The sequence below is a fragment of the Prinia subflava genome, chromosome 4 (genome assembly GCF_021018805.1).
Source record: "Prinia subflava isolate CZ2003 ecotype Zambia chromosome 4, Cam_Psub_1.2, whole genome shotgun sequence".
Classification (NCBI taxonomy): Eukaryota; Metazoa; Chordata; class Aves; order Passeriformes; family Cisticolidae; genus Prinia; species Prinia subflava.
Genome location: NC_086250.1, coordinates 67,668,653 through 67,691,082, shown reverse-complemented (window position 1 = coordinate 67,691,082; position 22,430 = coordinate 67,668,653). Strand labels below are relative to the sequence as shown.

Genomic DNA, 22,430 nt, shown 5'->3' with positions numbered 1-22,430 from the left:
CTCCATGGGATCAGCACTGCGGGCAGGGATCAGGACCAGCCCTGGAGAGGGGAACTGGGGTCAGACACAGCCCAGGGCAGGGCCATGTCTGGTGTTAGAGCAGGCTCTCATGGGGCCCCAAGGTAGGAAACAGTATTTTCAGTTGTGGCTGGGAGGCTTAGTGGAAATTAAATGAGTAGGGAGGCTAAAAATACCAGTGTTAATACAGTGATCCCAGTGTTGTGCTCTTGCCCAGGCAGGGGAAGCATTGCCATAGAAGGGGCTGCAGGGCTGGGACTGTGTGTTTGATGAATGAAAAGAGCTAGAAAAAGTATTTGTGCTCTAAAATATAGATTGCTGCAACCAGATTAGTCAGCTTTTCCCATTAATTTGTAGTCAGTTCTTGGGAATATGTGGGGAATTTGGTTTCTGTACCATGTGTAGCACAGTCCCAAAGTCCTTCTCCTTTCCTCTTGGCTGCCTAAAAACCTCTCAACGCTTCGGTGTCGTTAACTTTGCATTCAGACATCGCCAAGCTATTGAAAGTTAAATTGCAAATTCATTTTCATGCAGCTGTCAGAACGCTGATGGACATGACTTGGGAATGCAAATTGTGTTGGGACGCACCTGGATGATGTGTGAGGAGAGTGAGGAGGTGTTTAAAAAACAACTGAGTAGAAAATTTTAAGAAAACCCAAAAGAGAGGACATGAGTTGTGCAGAAAAATGGCTCATTAGAAAAGTGCTGTGTTACACAGAGCCCGAGCTCATCCTGCAGTTAACTCCTTGAGGCCCATGGAAAAAGCTGTGAAAATGCTAATGAAGACTTTTCTCCATCTGTTTTTGGTGCAGTCCAAAGTCACCTTTCTTTGGGAAATCAAGGAGCAGAATTTGAGTGTGGTTGCCAAAGCCACACTATAAAAATAACCTTTAGTTTGGTTGGTCTCTGTTTGATTCAGTCAGTCTCCTGTCTCAGGGTGGTTGGACATGGTATAATTTTTCAGATGTTGAGTGTTCCCTTTTTTTCCCCCCTGGTTTGGCCAGGGCAAAGTCCACATGGGAAGCCAATTGTATCATAATTAAGAACATCAGCTATGTGCAGCCTGAAGATGTGAAATCTGTTTCCTGGCTGTGTCTGTTGACTTAGTCTGACAGAGCACCTGCTAATGCAGTGGAAAACTGCTCAACATGGAGGTTGAATGGGAAAAATGAAGTTTTACCCCTCCATCAGCTTTATCTTCATTTTGTCGGTATTTTTGTCACAGCAATTTTTTTGTTGAATGAGGACAGATTTACTGTCACAGTATATGCTGTTCATTGTATTTCAGAAATTAAATGTTCATATTGAATTATAGTTCCAAGAGAGGAAAGACTGACTTGTTCTTTATTTTGCTTTGATCTGCAGGATAGCCTAGCCTTGCAGCTACTGCTTTCTCATAGAAAATCCAGTCTGTTTGGATATGAATAATGTTCATATTTCAATGTTAGTCTTGAAATTCTAATCTTTAAATCTGTTTAAAAGAAAAATAATGTATGAGAAACAATTTAAATGAATCAAAACTCTAGAAGTTTGGCATCTCATAGGGCACTGCATAGTCCAGGTGTTTGCAAAGGGGTAAGGAGTCAAAGCATCTCAAGCACCTTCTAAAATTTGCCATTATCTCAAAGTCACTCATCAAGTCCTTTAATCTCTTTTTTTTTTCTTATGTTGTTCCTAATTCATATGGAAATTATCTAAATCATAAAATTATTCCATGCCTTAATTAGAAGTTTGAAAAGAGCAAACCCCTCCAGGGTAAATGATAATGTGGTCAAAATTTTCAGAAATAGGTTGTTGCTGCACACGGATTTTGGCAGCTAGAATTGGTTTCATTTTGCAGAAGTTTCTTGTTACCCATTTCTACCACTGTCCTACTTCCTCAAAGCCTTGATACTTTTTAACTTGTTTGCTATCCTGTGCAGGCAGGACAGGGAAAATTCCTGAAGGATTTAGAAGCTCCTCTTCAGAGAGGTGAAGATTTTGTCCCTGGGCTTGTTGAGAGGTTGCAGTTACCTCCTTCCCAGTTGAAGGGAATGATGCATCCCAATCACTGCAGACACAATCATAATTTTTAACTAGTTAATTTCTTTTCCCAGTTAAAAAAAAATCTATATCACAGTATGATATTTGGGTTTTTTTCCTTTTTATCATACAACGCTGCTTGATGATGTTTAATGGAAGCCCTGGCCTTTTCATAAAAGTCCTGTCATACTGATGGTGTAAAATGCAATATTTTTCTACCCCAAACTTCTTTCTAAAACTTTGTACACAATTATATTTTAAACCTCAGTGAAGAATTGTAGTTCATAGAGATAAATTGCTTTATTCATTAATACCATGATTTTAAAGGTAATATTAATTCCTTTTAGGGAGAAAAAATCTTTAGCAAGCCTGCTGAGCTGGTAGTTCTGGGGAACCTTTTTGAGGAGGTGGGGATTTGCTGTAGGATATATTGCTGTTAGCAAGAAAATGAGCAGCCTTGTCTTTCTGACTTTCTCTCTGACATTTACTTATTCGTGCCTGAGTCAAGAGAGGTTTAGTGGAGGCTGGACTGTGTCATTAAGGGTGGATGAATTCAGCTGCATGTTTGAAATTATAATTGCTTGCCCATCTTTTCAGTATTATTTCTGACTCTTCCCTGACTCCAGCAGACTCCAGGAGTATCTTTGCTGCCTCTCCCTCCCTGGTGCTTCCTCCCATCCTTTCTTTCTTCTTGCCCTGTATTGCTGGGTCTCTGTTTAATGCTCTGATCCCTTTCTACATCTGTTCCCTTCCTTCTCTTTCCTTCCAGTTCTCTTTCTTTTGTGCTCTGACTTGTTGCTTTGCCTCCTCCCTCGCTCTGTGAGCACAGGAGCATATTTAGTGCACAGGGTAGTGCAGACTGCCTCCCTTCTGCCCCCTCACATCTCCCTCCTGCCTTCCCAGCAGATCCATCCCAGTTCACCCCCTCCCATTGCTGGGAACTCTTCCCAGCACTGGCAATTTCATGCCATGGCCTCATATAAAAATCAATGTGAAGATGCAGCCTGTCCGTGCCCGGGGTTGACATGGGACCAAAGGCTTTAGCTCAGCTTCAGGTTATTTCATGCTGTAATGAGGAGGGTTGTTAAGGAGATAGGGAATTGGGTTTCATGAGTATTGCAGAGCTCCACAAAAAAATGTCATTTAAATTCACAGAGGCTCTTTCCAACCAGGGAAACCATGTCTGTCCTGATAAGCGGAGGAAGAAATCCAGCAAAATTATGGAACCAGCCGAAAAATAGGTGCTTCACAAAGTTAATTATATTGTGTAGAAGGAAAAGAAAGGGATTTCCACTATTTTGTTGTTTGAGATCAGCAATGAAGTGCAGATTGGGATGGGAGCTCCCTGTATTTTTATAATATCATAAACCCTGAGAGAGCTGTGTTATCAGTAAGTGACTGGTGAGAATATTGCAGCTTCTAGCACAGTTTGACTGAAGGCAAGGAGCCTGTTCAAGGCACAGCTGGAGGGAAGTGCAGTGCTGAAAGCTTAAGCAGATGGCACTGAAGGGGTCCATGAAATACAGCTGGGAGCAGCCCTGTGAACTTCCGGGCCCTCTGGTCTGCAAGCAAAGCTGGTAAAGCACAGAGAGGTCTTAGGGCTTTCCAGCCAAAGGGTTTTGTTGCAGTTCTGGTCTGGCTGTCCCAGGCATGAGGGTCACGATGAAAACATTGTTTGATGAATTGAATGGTTAGGGGTGTAAAAAACAGGAAAGCAAAGAACACAATCAAAACCACTCTGGGTGGCTTATTTGTGCAAACCATTTGGATCAGTTGTGTGGAGCCTAAATTGGAGCCTGTGATGCTCTGACATGCTGTAGAGAATTATACACAAAGCAGAAAAGAGGGAATCATTCTGCTACTCTAAGTGGCATCAATGTAGCCACAGTCTGTCCTTTTTAGTAAAAATAAGGCAAAACATTTCTTGGTTCAGAGGATCACTGTCCCATGTGGACAAGCTGTCAAACATCTGCTGGGTAACGGCATGCAAAAGTCTTTTTTTATCAACTTCCTATCACTCTTTCTGTATCTGCTGGCTACAAAAGCATTTCTGGGTAAACAGGTGCTTTGTTTCCAGAGCAGCAGCCTCTTCCTTGTGCTCATTCCCTTAATGATTCATGTGGCTGTTTTGCAACTCAGGAGCTGTTGGTGAGGTCAGAGCAGCCTGGTTGTGTCATCCAAGTGCATGACTTAAAAAGGAGGAGCCTGTCCAGGAAAGGAAATTCTTTAGTTTATCCACAAAACATCTAGATAAGCAGCAGTTGTGGGGAGTGAAAGCCAGAGAAAGTTGGTGGTAGTCAGATGAGGCTGTGACCAAACATTAACCTTTTAAGAGTGGGCTGGAGCATGTTTGGGTTTGCTCATGGGTTTGCATGGTTGGGTTTGCTCAGCACCCCCCTAACCATTTATCAGAGTGAGCTGTGCAGGAGAGCAGAATAATCTGCTGATGAGGGGAAATAATAAAGGGAAGGCTATTTTTATTTCCTATAAATAAAACACAAACCTTCAGCGGATGGATCATAGAATCAAAGAATGATTTGGGTTGGCAGGAACTTTAAGGATCATATTGTTCCAACCCCCTGCCATGGGCAGGGGACACATTCTACTAGACCAGGTTGTTCAGCCTGATCCTTCATTTTTGTTGTCATTGGGTTAGACAACTCCTTGGGTCTGATCTCTCTTGGACAAAGTGGGTGCGACAGGAGGAGGTTTTGGTGAATAAGAACAATGATTTGCTGTTCCTCATCAAGTCAGTGCTCCCTCTTGCCCAGTATCTTGCTGCTAAACCAGTACCAAGTTCCAGAATATAAGGATGTCTTAATGTACCACTGCAAAATCTGTCCAGAGTGGCAGAGTCTGAATGATGTTCAGATGCTCAAAAAATCTGGGGAAAAAAAAAAAAAAAAAAAGTGTGTATAGCACTGACTGTAACATTTTCCTGGCCTCTTCTCAGGCAGGTCCAGAAGCTTGGGAAGAAACACTGACAAGTGCAAGAAATAATTCACTGTTATGAAATAACCTAATGAAGGAGAGGTACTGCCCATTCTTGGCAATTAGTGACCGGCTGCTGTGATGATGTTTCTTTATTTGTGTAACTCTCTCTGGAGTAACCATAGGGAGGCTGCTGCTAGGCCACTGTTCAATGGACTTGTGATTTAATCCAATTCTTTGGCTTTAGTGGTTACACACATCAGTTTGTGTTGTGGAATAACTCTGTATACATAGAGAAATGGTGATGCAATCTGAGTCAGGGTTGATCCAATGGTGAGGAGAAGCTCTGGGCAGCCCAGGGAGGACGAGAGTGGGGGCCCTGACCTCTTGTGGTGACTGAGGAACCAGGAGCACTCCTGGCACTGGTGTCACCTAGTCCTGGGGACTTTGTGCTGGTTGGTGAATTAAACCTCCAGAAATCTCAGAGAGGGGAAAAGTACATCATCCAGCAAGTCAGCAGCCAGACTATCATCCATGCCCCTGTGTACAGAAATGTATTTTCTAATTTTCAAGCTTTGCTCATATGCCTGCTGGACTGTGGTTCTCTATTAAAATTGTTGTGTTTGGTAAGCCTTTAATGTTTTTTGTGAGTGTGAATGTCTCCATATGTTTGTAAAGGCAAAGAAAGATGTTTGTAATGCCATTTCTGTTTTAACAAGAGCAGCTCCCGAACGACACCAGGAGAACTGTATTCAATGGTTGTGTTTCAGTTAGCAGGTTTCAAAGAAAAAGCACCACTTTAAACCAGGGTTTTTCTTCTCTTTTTTCAGGGGTGCATTCTCTGAAGTTGTTTTGGCTGAAGAGAGAGCGAGCGGAAAACTCTTTGCAGTCAAATGCATTCCCAAGAAGGCACTGAAGGGAAAGGAAAGCAGCATAGAGAATGAAATAGCAGTGCTGAGAAAGTGAGTACCACACCTTCATTTCTGCCTCTTTGCTTCAGTTAGACTCTTGCATTTGAGGAACAGTGATTGACAAACGTGACTGAAAAGTTGTTCAACCCATCACAGGCAGACAAATCATGTGAATTTAAATGGTGCTGAAAATGTTGTGAGAAATGCTCTTCTTTTCTTTCATATTAATGCAGCCAGATAACTGCAAAATGGGAAAAGAGTTAGGCTAGAGTAAGTCTACAAGATTTTATTCACTACCATAAGATTTTATTCACTAAGAATGTAAGCAGTTGTGTCACAGGCTTTGAGGAGACCAGGAGCAGGGTTATAATTTTTAAATGCTTAAAACAGTCTGTTTACTAATTGCTCTAAAATGATGACATGCTATGGATTGTCACAGGAGATAGTGTTAACCTGTGCCATGCAGGTGAGTAGTACCTCTGTACTTCTGGAAGGGGGATGTGTTTTGTCCTTACTTTGGCTGGAATACATGGATAAGAAAAAGGAATTTCACAATTGCTATGAATTCACTGTTGTTATTAGAGGCTTGAACCTTAATTCTTCCTCATCTTATGCCCTGAAAGTGGAGTTCATCTCACCTGACTTGAGACATTTGGATGTGAACGTACCACCCTTGACTTTCATTCTGGGAAACAGAAAAAATTGGTTACTTTAGGATTGGTTAGTGTGTTTTCAACTTCTAAAAGTACCTTCCCATTGAGTTAAAGGTTGCACAGTTATACAGAAATACTCATTGGACTAGGACACTCTTATTCCTGCTGCTCTTCTGTCCCAAGTGGGACTTCTTGCCCCAGTGCCTGGTCATTTCAGAGGTGATGGCTGATCATCTGGGCACCATGTGACAAAATGGATCCTAAAAACTAAAAACTAACTGGGTGAAGAGGTCAGACAGCCTAAGCAAAGGAGCTGGTTCAAGGGCAAATTCAGACATCTCAGTAGGCAGAGGGGATCCTTTTCAGTGGAGAGACATAAATGAGGCTCCTAACAGCTACAACTATTTGTAGCAGTGCCTGCCTATAGCTGAGCCCACCCTGGGTCAATACAATGTAAACCCAGTGACAAATGCAACATGTTGTCTTGCTGTGTAGTGTTACTGAGAACCTGTCATATAAAACTCAACCATTGCCACCTCTGTAACCAGGCAATAATGGCCACTAACCACAGCTTGAAAGTTTTTGTGTTGATGGGTTTGTCCCCTGGTGCTCGTGTGGGGTGTAAGAGCAGCAATATCCACGTGCACTAAGAAGTGACTAGCATCAGCCTTGACCCTGAGCTGGTAGAGCAGAGAAATCATTGAGGTTATTTCTTGCTTCTGCATTGTGAAACATTTCTGTTCCCTGCAAATGTTTTCCTGAGAAACCAGAAGGCAGCACCCGGGCTGTGCTATTCCAGCTGCAAGGGCAGGAGAGTGAGTGGGCAGAAAATTCCTTAATTTCATGCAATTAGATCTACTCAGTCTCTTGTCCTGTGCACTTTAGGACCTTAAAAGACAATGTCCCTTTTTTATCCCCTGGTGTCTTTTACTTAGCTGTTGCTAATACAAACTTGCCCTGTCATTGTCTTTATTCTGAAAATAGACATTCTTGCTTGCAGATGCAATATTGAATTTGTATGTGCCACCAAGGAAACAATTAGAAAATAACAAACTAAATTCTGCCTACAGTTGAGGAGAAGGGATATCAACCTGTTTCTCTGTTCAGTGAATTCTCTGCTTCAAAAGCTGTCAGTAAAAATAGATTTGAGAACGGTTGGATGGATCCTGAGCAGCTGTTGCTAAGCTCCATCTAAGTGCCCTTGCTTTTGTTTCTTGTAGTTTAACACTGAGTGGGAATGGCTAATTCTTGTGTTGTCTAATGAATGTGTGGGACCCCAGAGCCCTGGGCTTCCCTGCAGAGCTCTGAGGTGCCACAGCCTTAAATGTACCATGCACTGAACCACCTCTTCTGGAGGATGTGCACAGAGGGTGCCTGGCAGGAGCAGCTGGTCCCTGTTCCCCAAGGGGAAGGTGTAGAGACACAGATGATGGATGCAAAGCAAATAGAAATATGCACATGTGTTGATCCTGGTCTCCTGGTCTGGTTTTGCATTATGTCTTTTGAGGGTGCCTAAACTGTGATGGGATAAAAGTTCCAAAGACACCCTACCTAGCTAAAATGCAGGCAAACTCCTTGAGATCCTTCAGAGAAGGATCTCGTGTCTTACACTGGACTTTCTCCTCCTATCTTCGATTGTTAGAGTTTTATTTTCCTCCTGACAAGCTCTGTGCTTTCTGGCAGACCTCTGCCAAGTGTTGCGAAATGCAGCAACTGTTTTTGAGTACCCCAGGTGAATATCAAATTGAGGTCTGGTAGGAAATCCCAAATATATTCCCTGTAGTGTCTGCCAGCTCTCAGGTGAGCTGCTCATGCCCCTGTGTGTGGTGAGCAGGTTTTTTGGAACAGTCAGAGATTGTGCTGGCATGTCCTGGATCAATGACTACAGTGTCCCATATACTTAGTATCCTCAGGCATCTCTTGTGAAGGTTCATCCCCCTGCCAGTCCTGCCAAATCATTCAGATCTGGCAGAATCAATATGGGAGAGAGTTTGAATGATGCTGTGTGTTGAAGTAATGTTTCGAGGAGCATTTTTTGCAGTCAGGATTAAAAGTCTGAGCATGGAGTACTGGTGATGAAAACATGAATCCAGTGACCAAATGCTTTGGGTCCCCTCTTACCTCTGGTTATTGTCTGTCTCAGTATTTATTGGCTGTGAAACAGCCCTTATTGAAAAGGCTTTTGAATAATCAGTTCTACCTGCAGTTGCTTTCCTGTCCTCTGTTGTGTTTGCAGACCCAGGAGAGCGGATGTGAGAGGGGAGGTTTCTGGGCTGGGCTCTTACTGTGAAACCCAAACTTCTGTCAGTCCTCCTGTGAGTCGGGACTGAAAAGCTGTTGGGAGAGCTAATCCAATATTCTGTGCAGCATAAGGTCAGCGACTCCCATGTGGAGTACATGGAAGGCAGGAGATATTATCTCCCTGTCTGTGGGCTTGGATGCTCTTGCTGCCAAAACAAAATGACACATTTTGGGAGCGATGCTCTGCGAACAGAGGAGCCGAGCTGCCAGCCAACTGATCTGCATGTTTGTGTCAGTGCCAGAGTGAATCATGCACACTCCATAATTCTATTTTTCCAGCCACGGCCAACAAATCCGTTCTTAAAAAAGAAGAGAGGCGGAAGAGCCGCTAAGTCAATATTTACGCCTAGCAACCTTAACAGGGTTCTTCCAATATGGACTCCTGTGTCCCGTGGAAATCCATGGCAACATTCCCCAAAGACTTGGATGGGTGGGGACAGAGTGGGAAGGAGCTCGCTGTCGAGTGATGTGCTGGGAGAGACTGAGTCTGCAGTTAATCCAGGAGCCTGGGCCTGGCAAAGCATTTAGGCATGGGCCTAATTTCAGACAGTAATTAGTTCAGTGAAATTGGTGAGGAGGCTGAGCTCCCCTTGCTGGGATGTCTCAGAGAAGGGGGAGGGCCCCACTGGGCACCTGTGTTTGGTACCACATCAAGAGGAGAGTTTTCTTAATATCTTCAATTAAGACATTAAGACATGTGGAAAACATACTCAGAATGGCTTAAAATCTGTCAGTGGAAGCAAATGGGATCTCTAGAACTGGGCTGTCACAGCTCCATTAACTGGCTGTGGGGAACAACAGCACACAGGCACCTTCATGTGACACAGCCTTTTTCTGAACTGATGTGTGGGGAGTTTCATAACCTGCTCTGAAAGCAACTGTGTTCTGGTTTTGAGCAGAAAGAGAAATGCAATCCTTTCCATTGTTTGCTGTAGAATAGAGGAAATTTCTTCCACTTATGGTGATTGTGCAGGTGTGAACACGTTGAAAGAGGAATCGTCTGCTAGACGGGTTCTTGAAGGCACTGCATAGTGTGAAGAGTTGGACTGCAGAGAGGCAGCAGTCTGAGGTTCTAGTTAAAGAGAGAAAACAAAAGCTTATAAGTCAGATAGAGAAAAATATGCCTGATTTGTTTGTGGGGTTGGTTTTGTTGTTGATTTTTTTTTCTCTATGGCTACATCACTGTTTATCACAAGAAATTCTCTGCTGCCTGGGTAATACCTGCCCAATTGTACAGACTCAGTGCTGAGTCAGAGCAAAGCAAGAGAAGGAACAATAAACTGTGTGTAGCTCTGCACCCAAGTTTATTGATTGCTTAATGTCAGTAATGTGCACTTGTGTCTTGTTAAGCAATACTGTCTAGCTAGCAAATCATACTCTGCTTTGGCTAGTTCCTGCTGAACTGGGATTTATAAAATAATTTCTAACCTATTTAGGTATCTCTTACCTTGTCCCCCACCTCTTTAATAGTAAAGATTGGAAGAGGTATCATTAAATTCCTCATTCCAAATCAAATCCATGCCTTACTGAGGTCTGAGGCTATTTTTTCTGTTAAACAGAGTGAACTGTTCACAGCAGGTCAGCTAAACTTCTGCCAGTGCTTTCCATCCTCTTTTCCTCAGGAGACAGGATGTGCAGGCAGTGATTCGTGCCCAGGCACTGCCTCACTCCTTAGATACCTGCACCTACAACCAGGAGCTGCTGCTGGGATCAACAGCAGGGAGCAAGGAGGGGAGGTGTCATCCTGCAAAGCCTGGGAGCTCAGGGCTGTACCCAAAGTAAAAGTAAACAAAAAACAGCAATGAAAAGTTTTGCTAATGTGGGTGGAAGTGTGGGAGCTCCTGCTCTCCCATAAATCAGATGATGGGCAAAGGAGCCCCTTGGTCCATGCCAGACCACTGGGCTGTTCCTCGTGTTAAAGATTACAAATGTGGAAGAATCACCTCTTCTCAAGATTTACATGAAAGCTGCAGGGGCAATTAAAAAATTGTACCTCTTTGCTCCTTTTCAGCAGCCCATTGACAAACTCCCTGTAAAACTTCTCTGTCCCAGATTCTAATCTCTGTTATGTCTCATCCCTCTGGAGCTGACCCGATAGCCTCCAGGAAGACAAATCCAAATTTAGTTTTGAAACCCATTAGTTACCTCTTATTAAACTCTTCTGTGCAATTTAACTCGGAATCAAAGGCTACATTAATTCCGAATAAAATTGGCCATGCAGAAGTTTACTGTGCCCTAACATAAATTCAGGCATTTAACTAATTCAGATGAATGTTCCTGAATGACTTTGTGGGCCAGACCCATCTATTCAAGCCATGATTGTCTTCGAGTCAAAAAATACAGCCCTTGCAGGCCTGGGTGGTCCCATACTCCAGTTTCCCAGTCTGGAGGCTCTGCTGGTGCCCACTGATGCTCTCCCATGGTAATTGTTTTCCTGTCCAAGGTTACACAGCAGAGTGCAGGGCCAGCTGAACTAAAGAAGAAACATTTAGATCCTGCGTTGATAAGTGCTAACATAAAAGTGATGGTAATTAAATTGTGTAGCTGCTGCACAAAAAGCTGTGGGGTTGACCTTTAAGGGGTTAATAACTAATTAGCTCTTTGCACCCCAGCAGTAAGAGCTCCTTTTTTCTGTCAAGAAGTGGATAGATGGTTAGGGAAAAAAAACCCAAAAAAACAACAAACAAAACAAAAAGCACTTGACATCTCTGTCTGTCAGGTATCATAATTTCTTTGGTGCTTTGCTTACTCTATAGACAAAACAGTCTTTTTGCTTTTTAAATTTTTTTTCCTGTTTTTTTCTCCTCTGTGAATAATGGTGAGAAGAATCGCCTGCCTCAGCAAGAATTGAAGAGACAGCTGGTTGTTATATTAAGTAATCACTCTCTGAGAAAGCTTTTATGTAGATTTACTTGTTAAAACCTGGCTTGCTCATGCCACTGCAGTTGTGCTGGGGTGACAGAAGGCTGACTCTGCTCTCCCTGCTCTGCCATGCTCCAAGCCCTGCCAACTGCAAATCCAGGACATCCCAAAAAGCTGCTCCTCACTGGGGCCCTGCATGCCCGAGGATGGCTCAGGGTGCTCAGACATGCTAGGGTGGGACAGCCAGTGGTACATTTGTGATGTTGATGTCAGTGGTGTCAGGGGAGGGCCCTTCCAAGGAGATACTTGTTGGCATCACGCATGGATTTGTTTCATCCTTGCCCCCATACATCTTTTGGGCTGATCTGGATGTGTGGAGGGACCTGGTGCCTGCCTGTGGAGCTTCCCTCACTCACATCTGTGCACTTCTGCAGAAACCCCTGCTAGGGAGGCAGGCAGGCGTGGAAAGAAGCCAGGATCTACAAAACTCAGGGCAGGGGGACAGTTGGGCATGCCTGGAGGCTGACATCAGCCCAAACCATGAGATCATCTCCTGGATCAAGGAGATGCAGACTGGATGAACTGCCCTTCTCAGGTTTCAGCAAAGGGAACCTGACCCTCTATATGTGGGTATGACTCAGGGCAGCTCTGCCTTGGCACTGCAGTTGGCTCAGTGTTAAGCAAATAGTTTTGCTGCACAAAATTCATCCCACTGAAAAAAAAAAGTGAAACCTGAAACAAAGCTGACAGCATTCTTCATCACTAAGATGCTGGAAACTTCGCAGGGGAAGACTTGCAGCCGGGACTGCCTGGATTGCATTTCATGCTAGATTAGATGTAAGCAGATGTAGGGAAACAGATCAAGGCATCTTATAAAATCCTTAAAATACATTAAATGAAAGAGAAAAATCCCCTCTGAAGTGGTAATCACAGAATCCTTTGTATCTTCTCTGGCCTTGCACAGTTCCACTCACGTGCAGTGTGCTGGGTCAGGCTTCAGGGATGGTGTGTGGCATTTCTGTGTCTCAGCCTGACTTCACACCCTGCACACCCAGGCAGCTGTGTTCCTCCAGGGAGGTCATAGCATGATTTCACTGTCATTGCTGGATGGTGACACAGCTGTCCTCTCTCCTGGGTGGTGGTGGTGGTTCACCAGATCTCACTGGCATGACTATTGTCATCCAAGGTCACCCCACACCTTGACTCATCTCAAAAAATGGCATATCTGTGTTAGAGGAAGGGCATGGAAGCACATTGTCACTCAATGCTCCAACCTTTAAAATAATTCCAGCAAGTAACAGCTGATTTCTGAAAGAGTTCTAAGAAGGGTCCAAAATAGCAGAATGAGTTTTAGTTCAGAATGTCATCTTTAGGTGGTGTCTGCTTCTGTGCCACACAGAATCACAGAATATGCTGCCTTGGAAGGGAACCACAAGGATCATTAAGTCCAGCTCCTGGTTCTGTACAGGGCACACCAAGAGTCACACCCTGTGCTTGAGAGCATTGTCTAAATGCTTCCTGGACTTCGGCAGGATTGGTGCTGTGACCACTTCCCCGGGGAGCCTGTCTTTGGCACAGGTAGAATGACAAAGCCAGGATCCTCTCAGCTCTCCTAGCTGAAGAATGAGAATATGTGACCTATTTTCCAGTATGTAATTCTCAGGAAGATGGTTATGATTGTGTTTCAGTGGTACAAGGATCTGATTATATTGCCTTTGTTTGATATCTAAAAGAAAAGACTCGTGAAAATGCATAAAGCCTTTTTAATAAGATCTAAAAGTTTGAAAAGTGACTCAGCTTTAAATCTGGATTCATAAGGTCTGTTACATGTTTAAACCTAAGAGTTACCTAATTTACAAGCACATAGCTTTGGTCCTAAGGGCAGCATTTTCTCCAGTGCTTGCAGTTCAAAACTTCAGGGATGTCTTGGTGCATGAAAGCAGCTGAGGAGGTACTCAGTGTATTCCTAGGTGGCTTCATTAGGCAAAGTACTTCCTCTTCTGTTTTTTTCTCCCAAGATTCTTTATAGGTAATCTGGAATGTAATCTGGAAATAAGGGGTTTGTTTGTTTGTTTTTCCCATGGAAATAATTTCTTCATTTGGGAGAAGTACAAAAGCTGTTTAAATGTCTCATGGTATTAGGGAAGCAAAGATGTCCTTGTTTAAATATTACCAACCTATTGCATTTTGCCTCTGTACTTTTGTCTTGAAACATGAACAGGAAGAATTCAGTGTTTTGTAATAAGCTGTTGTGATGTGCTGTTGGGAGCCAGTTAGTTTCTAACCTCAGGGTGACCATATTTTGGTAATGGGTAAGTTTTTAGATGCATTGTCCAAGCAACTCAATGGATAATCCTTTATCTTTTATCTATCTTATTAAAATCCACATCAGTAGTTCATAAACCACTGGACTGCTGGAGTGGTGAAGTAGAGTTATAATTTGTGAAGCACTGCATAAAGAAAACAAGTAAATACAAGGTAAGAATCATCTGGCCAGCTGGAAGCATCCTCCAGGTACACAGCTAGCATCGAAGCTCAAACCTCACTCGCTCTGGAAATCATCAAATATGCATTTCTAAGTGGATCAGAATGTACAGGGAGGATAAACAAGTATTCCAAAAATGTCAGTTCAAGAAGGTAGAAACAGAAATCCTATCAAAAATGACAGTTTTCTTGAGTACTCCTTGTCCAAAGCAGTTTTTTGCTCTTAGTTGCATATTAAAATGCTTTGTAAACACAAGTTGCTATACTTTTGGCCTTCATTATATGAAATTAGACAGTAATGTTAACAGTGGGCAGCTTTTCCTGAGACTCCAGTGTGAATTTAAAACAACTGCATTGGCAACTTACACCTCCTGTTTTCATTTACAGAAGATGAATCACAGTTAAATTTTGTGTCTCATTAAGGTAACACTTCTAGGTGTCTTAAACCAGAGTTTGGCAGAAGGGGGCTGGCTCTGACCATAATAAAATGGGGAAATATTTGTACTCTATCCCACGTTCTGCTGCATCAGGTTAAACCTGACAGCAACCTCTATGTTTGGAATGTATCCAAAATATCCTAAACTGACAGCTGCATAAATTAATTGCTAATTAATTTGACCAAGTCTGCAGCTGTCAACTGTGATACATATTGATTTTTTTCTTTTAATGCTTACTCATACAACACTTTGTTTGTGTTCAGTAAGGGTTTGTAAGGGAAAAAAAAGTAAAAAAATCTGTATGTAGAGAATTTAACTTTTAACAAAGGCAGACAAATAAAACACTCAGTCTGGGGGCTGCCCTGGTGATCAGTTTGACCAAGGAAATGCTGCTGATAATTTTATTCCAAATTAAACATTGATTATCTTTTTAAAATCAGAAATTCTAATTTTTTTAACTGTGTCTTACATTCATAATGCATTGGCTTAATCAGAATAGATATTTTGTATCCTGAATTAAGAGTGTCCCTAGTAAGGAGTTGTGCTTCTGCAACTGCAGTACTTTAAGCCTATTAGTCAGACCAGTTTTCAAAATAAAGCCTAACATATTCCTTGCTCGCAAACATGTTTCTACATCTTTGTCAGAGGCATCTGGCTATATTGCCCAGGTCTTAAATCTCTCTAAGTGCAGAAACCTTTGGGTTAGTTTTAATACTGACAATTTGTATCAGTAAGTGGGCTATGAAATCATTTCCCGAAGGTGACAGCCAGCTTTTACTCTGCCAACTATTTTATCAAAAGAAAATTATGGAGCATTACATTAAACAGGAATGCTTTTGCCTCTTTGACTTACCTCTTAATTTTTTTTTGTCCAGGAAGGCAGACATAGGTGAATTCAAGCCTTCTTAGAGTTAATAGGTTCTTCTCTGAAGGCACTTAAACATATAAATAACAGAATTTATTTCTTTTTCTTGAAGGTTTGTTCAAAATCTTTGAAAAGGTATATTAGTAGGAAGCTTTTGCAAATAATCTAACCTACATTACAGGTCTATATTGTACCAAAACAACCAACTGACAAATAAGTAGCAGTGAACTGTGCCAGATACATTTCTGCACACCAGCAGTGTCTCCTTCAGAGATTAGTCCTAATTTCTATATATAATCTGTTCGGTTCCCACCAAATAAAATAACAACCTGCTTCAAATATCTTCATACCTCTGTGATATCTCCTGTCTTGGCTGACGCACCAGGGATTAAACTGCGACCTTTTTGGACTTACACATACAGATCTTTACAGCCTCAGCTAAGCAGCCATTCCCTGCTGGAATGGATTCAGGCTTTGGTGGACTGGGCTCTGAGTGCAATAGTTAACTCCTCCTGAAACACTGGTTGAAAGTCCACATTGGTGTGGGGTTGTTTCTCAGCTGTTTAATTTTTTTTTTCCCTTCCACCAAAAGCAGAATTCCCGTGCAGCAGCAGCAGCATTTGGCATAATACATTTTGTCCAGAAGCATCTCTCCAGACCGAAGCAATCTGGTCACTCCCATGTCTGCTCTAAACTTGATAATTGGAAGAGAAAACAGCGGCTGTTCACACCTTTGTTTTTAAAGAGGATAATGGGGGATTTCTGACTGAAAACAAAGAGGAAAGGGCTTTTTCACTGTTTTATGTATGCTCTCTTATGCAAGCCACAACAAATATGTGGATATTGCATGATCCAAAATAAGCTTTTATTGGCATTTATATAGAAATGCCAGTTCTCCCCTTTCTATGTTACAGTAATAGTAATGACTGTCTGATTTATATTTACTACAAGGGGGTTGGTGGGAGGGAAGCTGAAAATTTTCGTAACGTCTGAAACTTCTCCTTCTGTCTTTTTTTTTTTGTGTGTGTTCCTGAGAAAATTGCTGTCGAGTGAAACTCCTGCAAGTCCCACAGTGTTTATGTCTTGAAGGCATCATCCTTGCCATTTATGGTGCCCAACACACACGTCCAAGCCGTGTAGCACCAGCATGGGTAAAGAGCACTCGTCATTAACAAATAGGCATGGGTAACATGATCTAATGCTATTCTGGTCAATAGGAAAATTCAAAGTCGTTGAACTTGGTTACATGACTCCTCGAGGCTCCCTTGAGAATCTTGGCCCAAAGCAAGAGGGGAAAGAAAGCTCGAGCTGAGGTCACCCATGTGGATTGCAGGGCTTTGTCTTGTGTGGGCTCTGGGCTCTATACATAGCAGATGTGCTGCACAACCTCCTTTCCTCTTCCTCAGTGCCTCCTGGATTGATACATCTAGGAAAAGGGTCACAGCCCATATGGGGATTTGCTGTTCCAAAGGTGGTTGCTCCTTTTCATGTCCTCCTTACTGAGGTTTGGCTGAGCCCACACAGGATCCTGGCTGTCCCACCAGAGCTCTGTGCCATCCCTGGATTATGGCTGGGAACAGTGGGTGTTCTGTGGTGCTGCTGCTGATTTCAGCTGCTGTGGCTGAGGCCAAACTTCAGGCTGCAGAGAGAGAATCTGCCAGGGACTGACCATGTCCCCTCTGCTCCCTCCATGTAGCCACAGAACTGGAACAAGGGAATCCAAAGTGCTGCTCCTGTGAGAGGGTGGGAAACATGGTTGTATCTTACCTAGTGGTGGTACCTTACCTGCTGGTGTCATTAAGTTGTTTTTCCTTCTGGAAACTGAAAGACCAGGCAAGAGCTCATCAAACTTCTCCCTGAAAGGATTGGGTTGGCACATAGGGATTTTCTCCCCTCTTTTCTCTGATTTTACTCTTAGGATGCTGAGTTGCTGACTTTGTTTAAAATTCCTCTTACCATTAGAAGCATATGTTTCTGATTTTCTTTCTTATGATGACGTAGTTTGCACTCTTACCCAAGAGCTGTTTTCTTAATAGGACAAACTATATTTGGAATCACTCTGAATTGCTCTTGAAATGGAAGATTGATGTCAGTATTTCTGGCAGTCTTTCACTCTGTTTCTTTCCCCATAGTTGAGTATTAAATGACTATTCAAGCTGGAACACCTACTCCATTTTATTTTAACATAATTAGATTTGTTTTATTTTAGTGCTGCACATACTCCTAGAGTAGCTGATACAGGTAAACTTATTAGTGGGATGGTTTGGGGAGGATCTAGTAAATAACAGAAGGGGAATGTCAACAAGGGTAGAGGGTTGTGCTTTGCTTCAGTTTACACACAGGGAAATCCTGTAAGCTTTAGAGAGATGATCCTGTGTTGACTGTCACATCTGTATCTCAAGCACACTTGAGTGGCATTTTTAAAAGCATCTGCACAGGACAGTGACCTGGATCCCACTGAAATCCCCTACCTGGAGGACATTAGAAGACCTCACAGGTTTTATCAGTCAGCAATATAATTTCCTGTGTCACGATTATGCCTACAGTATCCATGTGGGAGATGACTGTTCTCTGGTCATAGGTAATCCATCACAGTCTTCCCAGTCCTGAGCAACAAACCAAGAAATGTCAGTCCTGAGATGGAGCTCTCAGCTCAGTGCTGGTCTGGGCCTTGAACCATCTTGGACACCTCTATAAGACTCTCATGCGAAAAAGCAACAGGCCTTTTTTGAGAAGAAAACACTACCCAAACTGCCCAAAAGTTCAGGCTCATTTTGGACTACGCTTTGTGGTTCAGCACCTTTAAATTCTGTGTTTGATTCTGGAAGGAGAAAGTCACTCACCTGATCTGACCCACTGCAGCAAGTGGGCTGTCTTATTTCATCTGTTTATGCTATGTAGATCTTGATAACTGGGTTTGACCTGGGTTAGAAAGGTAGCCAGCCTTCGTGAGAGTCTCCTGTTTCTACACTAGACCTGCAAAAGCATCCCATATACTCCTAAAAAAATATTCAGCTATTTTAATTTGTCTGGGAACTTGTCAGGTTTTAACTTCTATTTACTTGTGGATTTATTTCTCAATGTATAAAAAGATCTCATATTTCTTTAATATTCTGACTATATAGGTCCTTGTCTTGTGGGATCTCTGTTTTTACTATTCAGAACTGAGCACAGGGTTCTTCTTTATAGACACCCTTGGGTACTTGGAGAATATTTTGGACATTCCTCACGCATACTCTGTAACTGGAAGGGTTCCTATGGCATGCAGTGATTTACAGGGAGCATAGCAGGAGAAAAAAAAGCATTTTTAGAGTGGGATAATCCTGAAAGGAGGTCTTGATTTGGTAATAATTCCTGGTGATAATCCAGATTTTGTCTTCCTTTATTAAATCCATTTATTCCCCTTGTAAGTTTAGGTTAACTGAGGGGTGGACTTTAGGAGCACACTGATGTGTGGATGAGACACTGCAGGGACACATAGCCAAGCACATGAAATATATGGAAATGGGGCAAAAGGAGGGGTTTTGGTGGAGGAATCAGTGCTCTGACTGCTGTGGGTGATTTGTGTCTCATTTTTAGGAAAATGAAAGAGCAAAAGCCCAAGAGCTTATTCTGGAAATGGCTTTATAATAATGGCTTTCAGCCATTTGAATAGGCAGGTACTTACTTTTTTTTTTTCCAGTAGCAGAGCCAGCTCCTCCACAGCAATTTAATTTGAATCTCCTGAATGATGGATTTACTTAAGTTATCCTTTACAGATCCTGTGAAGCCCACAGATTCTCAAGGGTCTGCACTCCCCTGGGTGGAAACCACCATGCTGAAATGTGGAGGAATGAAAAAAAAACCCTCCAAATAAAATAACAGGAGAAAGCAGAAGCTAACTGTGGCAGGTTAAAGCACCTCTAGTGTAGGAAATCCCCATATATTAATTTTTCTTTCCAAGTAAATACTTGAGCTCACAGCACTTTTAATTGGCCTCACAAGAGTCTCAGCCAGGCCTTACCCATTCCTGTGCTGTGGCCACTCCACAAGGGAGAAGATGGTGCTAAGGGATTTGGTGCCACTGAGAGTGTTGGTGTCTGTGGTTTTGTGCTTGGTCCTGGCCATGGTTTCCCTTCTCCAAAGTGGAGGAAGAAGCTCAGAAAATACTTTGTTTTTCTGAGCCTATTCCAGCCTAAACTTTTTGTTTGAGGGTCCTGAAAGACCATCTCTTCCCCAAGACTCCTTCTGAAGCCACAAGTGCATCAGGGTTTGTTGGGTAATGGCACAGCCACACTGAAATAATATTTTTGAAGCAAAATCATAACCATCACTGAGTTATATAAATATCAGCACTTGGCACTGTTGTACAAAGCCTAAAGTATTGCTGGGAGAAAGCAGTGAATTAAAATCTGCTTTGCAGTGCTGTGCTTCTCCTTGTATTAAAAATAAAGTGGAACATCGTGAGCAGTTGGTCTTGCTGTTTTGTAAACAATTTTCCTCACATTTTCTCCTCTTTACTTTTGATAATGGTGAAGAATTCTACTGCTGATCAAAGAAGCTGCACCAAGTCTGCTGTGGTGGGGCCAGAAGGTTTTCCATAGCTCTGCTAATAGGAGTTATTGTCCCATAACAGACCAAAAAATGCTCCTTGTTTGGGATCATTACAGTTGTAGCAATCCCCCCCTCCCTTGGAGACACAGCACACACACATCACTCTAAACAGAAAATATGTTTAAGCATGACATATGGCTGCATGGATGTTTTGAGATTTACTTTTTTTGAGAAAGCATTGGATTGTTTTTGAGTAATCCAGGAGAAAGTGGGAATGGAGAGGGAATGGAGAAAGATGAGAATATTCAAGAAAAAGCTTTCTCCAACTTGGGTGCTGAAGAGGTTCCCAAACAGTTAATTCCTGCCACATATTTTTGCACTTCTCATTTAAAATAGAAAAAAAATCTGAAAGTGATCACAAATGCCAAGAATTGGAAGGGGAACTGTGAGCCCCCTTGCAAACTTACAGCTTGTTCAAATTCACCTTTAGTATTTCATAGACTGAAGAGTTTTGCAGGTAAGCTCTAAAAGCTATAAACAGCCAGTGAAAGGTATGTGCCAGAACATCCTTGCACTCAAAGAAGCCATTTCCAAATGCTGGCAGAGGTGCATGCACATGTTTGAGACTCATGGCCAGGAGGAAGGCTGTGGTCATGGCTGAAGGAAGATTTGCACAAGAGCTTGAACCTCCCCAGTGTTTATTGCCTGAGTCAAAGCAAAGTCAAGCAGAGATCAATGAGGCCTCAGGCTGCAGAGCAGGGGGGGCTCAGGTATTTGCACCACCAGCTCACACAGGTGTGTTCTACCACGTGTGCACGATGCAGGGATGGCAAATGTGCTGCTTGCCTGGGCTGCTCGTGTCCCCACAGCTCTGCAGGGAGATGCCCACGAGGATTTGTGTCGATCCCAGGCAGATAGTTTAGTGTGTGAGGCACAGTGTGCTCCGTGTATTACAAAACAGATTTGTCTGTAAACGACGCTGACCTTTACCGTGGTTTGGTCTGCTTGAAAAGAAAGCCCTGAGGAGACATCCTCCACCGAGTAGACAACACTGTGATTTCTGTAATCTGCATGTGGTATTTCTGACTTAGCAAAGGCTAAGCCATCTCATAGCTGTCTCTGCCCACCAGATACCTTAACACCTTCTTTTCCAGTCCCCGGCTGGCAATTCTGCTCTAACCCAAATTATTTCAGTAGCACTGGGGGTGTTGTCCCATGAAGAACTCCAGTATTTTTGTGTGCCTTTGTTGGAGTTAATGGCGTTCCTCACACAGCTGGCTTGTCTGCTATAAACAGAAAATCCACATGCAAGCTGTCATTGATCACTGTCCCTGGAAGTATTAAAAAACCATAAAAATATGGTACTTGAAGACATGGTTTAGTGGTGAACATGGCTGATAGTTGGATTTGGTGATCACAGAGGTCTCTTCCATAGTGATTCTATGATTCTGTGACATGATGTGCATTGTATGGACCATATTATAAACCCATTTGTGTGTGCATTTCGTAGCCTCAAAGGAATATCTTTAAGTGTAATAGTTCATAGCTACCTCTCTCTGTGGTATCTTGTCACCTGCAAACAATGAAGTACAAGAATATCCTTCTCTGCCTGTGAAGAGGTTGAAGTGTTTTACTAATGTCTATGGAAAAGCACTGATGAGGAAAATGTCTTTCAGCAAATCAGATGGTGACAAGAAGATGGGTGTTGCTAGAAATCCTTTGGATTGTGGTGGTGATTGAAGGTCCACCCTGGACTAATATCCTTTAATAGTGATTTCTGTAGAAAAAACCCATTTATTTGCCCAAACACACACTGTGTGTCCTCCTGCTCATCTCCAGGAAGCTCTTCCAGAGTGTTGGCTCAGCCATCGAGATACTCTTTGTCCCTTTTCCTTCTACCTGCCAAACCTTCTGTGTCTGACTGCCACTGCTGAAATAACTGAGTCTGGTAGAAAGGCAGATGCTCCCTGGGATAAGATAAGCTTACCTTAGTGTATGAATTCCTTAGATTAGTACTAAAGCCAGTTCTGGGATGCCCTAGAGAGCAGAGGACCAGCACAGGCTGAAATGTTGTGGTGAGATGGAGCACATGGGTGTTTGATCGACCCACGGTGAGAATGAAACCGGGCACTGAGCCCAGTTTCTTGTGAGCTCTCTGCTCAGATGGGCAAGGCAAATATGCTCACCTGGAGTCAAGGTGGGGACCAAGGCTTTTTGTTTCCTTTCTGGGAACTGGAAGTGATCCCACCTTGCTCAAGACATCACTGCAGTAGGATGCCTGCCCTCAAATGGTTAATTAAATGCTGATGCTTGTCTGAGTTATTTCCTGCTTCTTGGGAATGTGTTAAGCACTAAATGATGCATGAGCACCTTGGAGGGAGGTGTTACATTCTGCATGAAACTGCACACAGAA

General features: G+C 42.8%; 1 protein-coding gene across 1 annotated transcript in view; it reads left to right on the top strand.

Moving 5' to 3' along the window:
• CAMK1D (calcium/calmodulin dependent protein kinase ID) overlaps positions 1 to 22,430 on the top strand; it is a 198,390-nt gene that overhangs the window by 81,068 nt on the left and 94,892 nt on the right. The window contains exon 2 of the mRNA XM_063397037.1: positions 5,802 to 5,933. Coding sequence (XP_063253107.1) covers positions 5,802 to 5,933 — 132 coding nt within the window. The remainder of the gene's footprint in view (positions 1 to 5,801; positions 5,934 to 22,430) is intronic.